At 41.2% G+C, this 6,000-nt stretch overlaps 1 protein-coding gene across 1 annotated transcript in view; it reads right to left on the reverse strand.

Moving 5' to 3' along the window:
- Positions 1-5,783, reverse strand: part of Ptpn3 (protein tyrosine phosphatase non-receptor type 3) — a 148,609-nt gene extending 142,826 nt beyond the window's left edge. The window contains exon 1 of the mRNA XM_046451393.2: positions 5,638-5,783. Within this exon, the coding sequence (XP_046307349.1) occupies positions 5,638-5,683 (46 nt within the window). The 5' untranslated portion in view covers positions 5,684-5,783. The remainder of the gene's footprint in view (positions 1-5,637) is intronic.
- Between the last annotated feature and the right edge of the window lie 217 nt (positions 5,784-6,000).

A 6,000-nucleotide genomic window follows, 5' to 3' on the forward strand; every position in this document is an offset into this window, starting at 1 on the left:
TGGTCTACAAGTCTATTTTGGTGCCAATACCATGTTTTTTTTTTTTTTTTTGTTACTATAGCTCTGTAGTATAGTTTAAGGTGTGGTTCAATATAGATACAATTTAAAAAATATTTTCCAACTATAGTTGGTTGAATTTGCAGATGCACAACCCATGGATACAGAATTCAAGGAACCAGTAGATGAGGGGCTGCTGACTATTTCTTTCCACCCAAATGTTTTGGTTTTAGCACTGAAAGTCCAGGAAACCCCTCAGTCATGGCATTTCCTTTAAAATGGCTGGGGAATCTGAAACAAGGTGAAGCTAATTGGCAGACCCACTACATGAAAGAGGTCTTTTGAATTCCTCTGAAGTTTGGTTTGATAGGTTCTGTATGATCCTGATAGGTTACATTGCATTTAGTACTTAAATAAATATGGAATAGATCAGATTTTCATTCTGGTTTCATTCAAATTTTCTCTGTATAAAGCCATGTGGGTACTTTAACAAAGTCACAGTGTAAAATATTCTTGACATGCTAATGTGCCCAAAGTCGAGACTGAGATAATATAATGTATTAATTTTGGATCCTAGTTCCTTTTCTAAACCTATTTTTGGGTTGCAATTTGCTCTCATCAAACGTGGGTTTGCTTCCTTGGTGAAGTATTTGTTCAAGGACAAGTCGGTATGAGTAATCCTCACAGGAAGAGGAAGTAGGTTAATTTTACCTTAAAAATTCAGCTAGATGCCAAAGCTGGTAGGATGTGCAAGAAGATGGACTTATGCTGTTTTAAGGTTGATTTTTAAATGAGTTGCATCTATTATTTTTCATCCCAGTTAATATTTGAGTTTGACTTTAGTGGAAGGTATTTCTGGTGACTTGCGAAGTGTTCTTTATCTGGTACATTCCTTATGATCTCACACTGAGCCCACAGTTTCCACATGTTCCTGTGAGTGCAGACCCTCCCTACTGTGGCTAGCCCTCCACTCAAAGTGCCCAGTCTACCACACAGACCTGACCAAGTCATCCTTCTGCTTGAAGATCATTATTGGCTACCCCACAGAATAAAGTCCAGAGACATTCCAGGCTTACAAGAGCTGATCCTCAGCTGAGCCTACCAGCTTGCTTTCTGGCTTCCACATAACCTCTTTAGAGAGCTCCACTTCCTCTCTCTCTTATTGATTTATTTATTTTGATACTGGAGATTAAACCCAGGGGCGCTTACCCACTGAGCCACATCCCCAGTCCTTTTTATTTTATTATTTTTATTTTGAGTCACAGTCTCACTAAGTTGCATAGGGTCTGGCTAATTTGCTAAGGCTGCCCTCAAACTTGTGATCCTCCTGCCTCAGCCTCCCAAGCTGCTTGGATTACAGGTGTGCACCACCGTGCCAGGCTCTCTTTTTAAAATCAAGGAACCTCACATAACATAAAATTAGCCATTTTAATTGAAACAACTCAGTAGCATTTTGTACATTTATAATACTGTGTAACTTTTGCTGTTATCTAGTTTCTGAATATTTCCATCACCTCAAAAGGTAACCCTGTTCCATGAAACAATTATTTTCCATTTTCCTTGTCCCATCCCCTGGCAGCCACCAATCTGCATTCTGTCTCTGTGGATTTTTTCTGTTTTGGATACTGCCTGTAAATGGAATCATACAATTTGTAACCTTTTGTGTGTGGTTTCTTTGACTTAGTATAATGTTTTTGAAGTCCATCCATATGGTAGCATGTGGTATCAAAATTTCATTCCTTTTCATGACTGAGTACTGTTCCACTGTATGGATATATCACAATTTGTTTATCCATTGACTCACTGGTGGATGTTTGGATTGTTTCTATCTTTTGGTCATTGGGAAAATTGTGCATGCATATTCACATACTAGTTTGAGTACCTATCTTCTATTCTTTTTGGTAGAATGTATATCTAGGCTGGGATTGGGTGCTTATCTGATAATTCTATGTTCAGTGTTTTGAGGAACCACCAAATGGTTTCCCTCCCTTCCCTTTTGTGTCCAATAATATAGTACATTCAATAAAATTTCTACCATAGAACAATTATGAGATGCCTTTAATGACAATAAGTTGTACACATTTTGTGTATTTGTTTTTATATTGGTCCTTCTTAGATATACATGACAGTAGTGTTCATTTCGATACACGCATGGGATACCTCTTATTCTATTTAGGGCCCCAGTCTTGTGGATATACATGATGGTGGGATTCATTGTTGTGTATTCATATATGTACATAGAAAATTTAGGTCAGAATCTTTCCACTGTCTTTCCTATTCCTATCCCCCCTCTATTCCCTTCATTCCTCTTTATCAAATGCTCTGAACTTCTGTTCTCTGCCCCCTTCCTCCATATTGTGGGTTAGCTATTACATATCAGAGAAAACATTTGTCCTTTGGTTTTTTGGGACTGCTTATTTCACTTAGCATGATAATCTCGATCCATCCATTTATAGGCAAGTGAAAGTCCTCTGCAATGAAAACCACAGAACACTAAAGAAAAAAAATTGAAGAAGATGTTAGAAGATGGAAATATCTCCTATGATCTTGGATAGGCAGAATTAATATTGTCAAAATGGCCATACTTGGGGCTGGGGTTGTGGCTCAGTGGTAGAGCACTTGCCTAGAATACGTGAGGCACTGGGTTCGATTCTCAACATCAAATATAATTAAATAAATGAAATAAAGGCCTACAAAGCAACTTAAAAAAATGGCCATACTTCCAAAAGCACTCTACAGCCAGCCACAGTGGCACGAGCCTGTGATCCCAATGGCTCAGGAGCCTGAGGCAGGAGGATTGCGAGTTCAAAGCCAGCCTAAGCAAAAGTGAGGCACTAAGCAACTCAGTGGGACTCTATCTCCAAATTCAATATATACATACACCTACATGCACACAATAGGGTTGGGATGTGGCTCAATGGCTGAGTGCCTCTGAGTTCAATCCCCGGTACCAAAAAAAAAAAATGTGCTATACAGATTTAATGCAATCCCTATTAAATTCCAATGACATTATTCATAGAAATAAAAAAGCAGTCATAACATTCATTAGAAAAATAAGAGGCCCAGAATAGCAAACAATCCTTAGTGAGAAAAGTGAAGCAAGAGGCATCATAACAGAGCTATAGTAACAAAACCAGCATGGTATTGGAAACAGAAATGAAGACCAATGGAATAGACTAGAAGACCCAGAGACAAACCCACAGAATACAGTTATCTCATACTAGACCAAGGTGCCAAAAACATCCATTGGAGAAAAGAGAGCCTCTTCAACCAACAGTGCTGGGAAGACTGGAAATCCATATGTAATAAAATGAAATTTAACCCCTGTCACCCTGCACAAAACTCAACTCAGAGTGGATCAAAGACCTAGGCATTAGACCAGAGACCCTGCACCTGCTAGAAGAAAATGTAGGCCCAACGCTCCATCATGTTGGCTTAGGAACTGATTTCCTCAACAAGACTCGTAAATGCAAGAAGTAACATTAACAAAATCAATCAATGGGATGGCATCAAACTAAAAAGCTTCTTCACAGCAAAGGCAAAGGAAACAACCAAGAAAGTGAAGAGAGAGCCTACAAGATGGGAGATAATCTTTGCCACCCACACCCAGATTTAGGGCGTTCGTTTCCAGGATATACAAAGAACTCAAAAGTTGTCTGCATTTTGAGGGCAGGGATTGCGGCTTAAATTCATAAGTGAATCTCTAGTACCTGGCCCAGGGCTGCACAAAGAAGGTGCTCAATAAATGCTTGTGGATTGGATTGACTCGAGGGTTTTACACATCCCTAGGGATGATATAGTGTATATGGTGATGGAATTTGAGGGATGACCTATGTAGGGACAGGGAGTGGATGAGGCCTAGAAGACCTGGCCAGCTCCTTTAGGCAAAGGAAGAGGAAGACCAGTGTGGTGGAACTAGTTATCCACATACCTGTTTTTTTTTTTTTTTTTTTTTTTTTTTTGTGGTGCTGGGGATTGTGCATGTGAGGAACTTGTGCGTGTGAGGCCAGCCCTCTACCAACTGAGCTGTATCCCTGGCTGTTACACCTGGCTTTTTAATGTTGGTCTGCCTTTGGCTAACTCATTATAATTCTCTGGGAGGTTAAATTCTTTTTGTCAGGTGAGAAGGTTGGATATTTTAGTAATATTTGCATGGAGGGGAGAGAGTTGGGAAGGAGGACAGGACACAGAACTGGCCTGCCACCCTCCCTTTCTAACTCCAAGGACCTTGGCAATACTCCAAGGCCCACACATCATCTTCTCTTCTTCTTCTTCTTCTTTTTTTTTTTTTTGGTGGCTCTGGGGATTGAACCCAGGGCCTCACGCATGCCAGGCTAGTGTTCTACCACTGAGTGTTCTATCCCTAACCTGGCCCTCAGATATTCAGAACCCCTCTCGATGGCTCTGAAAGGCCCCCTTCTATATAGATGAAGACAGCAATTACAGACACAAAAGTCCATTCCACAAAAAGTATTCTTTTTCCCCAAAGCAGTGGAGAGAAAACTTCAGGATTGAAATAGCAACCTAAGGGCTGGGGATAACTCAGTGGTAGAGAGTTTGCCTCGTGCACCTAAAGGCCCTGGGTTCAATCTCCAGTACCATAAAATAAATAGATGGCAACTTAAGAATCAAGAAGTCTTTTTGAAAAATTATAGTGAGTAGTATACGCAGTTAAAAGGAGGGTGTCCAACCCCCCTTCCTTTCCTTGTATAATTAAAGTGAAAAGATATGGCGGGCAGATTTCAGGATCAGAATTGCCAAACATTTGTACTCTCCTAACTGATGGATTCCTGCCCTGTGAGAGCATTTCCTCTGCAAATGTCGTGCTCTGCATGGGAGCTGAACATGTGAGTAGCAGGCCTTGTCTTGCCCTTACGCTCCGGGGTTCCTGTTCTCTCTCTCTCTCTCTCTCTCTCTCTCTCTCTCTCTGTCAATTCTGGTGAAATCTCTTGAAAGCATGACATTTACTGTCTACCTTTGTGTGGCTTTTCCCCTCGTTCTTTGTTTCTGAATTAGTCTGCAAAATCAGGCTCAGCTGGTCCCCCAGACCATTTCCTGGCCCCCTGATTGCCTCTGCCAGTCTCGCTCCTCCCTCAACCAGGATCATTGCTGACGCCTGACTGCCCCTGGTCATTAGTTCCTGTTTGCTTCTTTATTTCTGTTGAAACTCGCTGGTAGGCGACACTTCTGGAAATATCCTGCCTGAACTTCAAACTCTCTTCTATTTATTCAGGTTGGGAGAAGTTATTTCAGGCAATGAGATGGAAAGATGGCTCGCACAGATGTCTGGATTAGTCAAGAAACCACGTTCCTATCGTTAACCTCCCCACTGGCTGGCACACAAGTGTAGTTTAAGCCGTGGCAACTACCAACGCGATCCCTACCCCTCTCTAACCCCCTTTCTTCACTTTTTTTGGTGAATCTTTTCTTGAGATTCTAGAACTTCTTTTAAAAGAAAGTTCTTTGGCCATGGCTGCACCTTTTCCTAGTACAGCCCAATTGTAAAAATAAAGAGGAATTTCAGTTTCAATCTTCCCCTGATTTTACTTCCTTGACACTCGCTTTGGCTTCAAAATGCGTCACTAGCAACACTACGATATTTCCACCATTTCTTTAAATGCCTTTTTTGAGGGGACTTACAGTTTTCCAGAGGATGTCTGCATGATGGCAATCCCAGTTCCACCATGATGCTGTCAGAATCGCGATGAGCTGAATGCTGTAATCCTTTAAGTGGCCCTTCTGAAATGATTTAGAAAAGCCGAGCGAGGTCTGTCTTGTAAACCTTAGAACTTGTCTCTGAAATCTTGCCTCGGTCGGCTTCCAAGGCCTAATGTAACGTGAGTATTTTCCTCTGGAGAAACCTGTGAAACAGGTCTTTGAGCCCCATTGAATGTGTCAGAGTTTTAATTGATTCTTGACCATGTCTATCCACCCCATAATAGCAGTGGTAAGCACAGGACGTGTTTTACAGGAATAGTCACCCGGAGCTTAATTTGTTGTCGC

This window comes from Marmota monax, unplaced genomic scaffold (assembly GCF_021218885.2).
Source record: "Marmota monax isolate L192 unplaced genomic scaffold, Marmota_monax_Labrador192_F-V1.1 WCK01_AAM20220418_F8-fsc00020, whole genome shotgun sequence".
NCBI lineage: Eukaryota > Metazoa > Chordata > Mammalia > Rodentia > Sciuridae > Marmota > Marmota monax.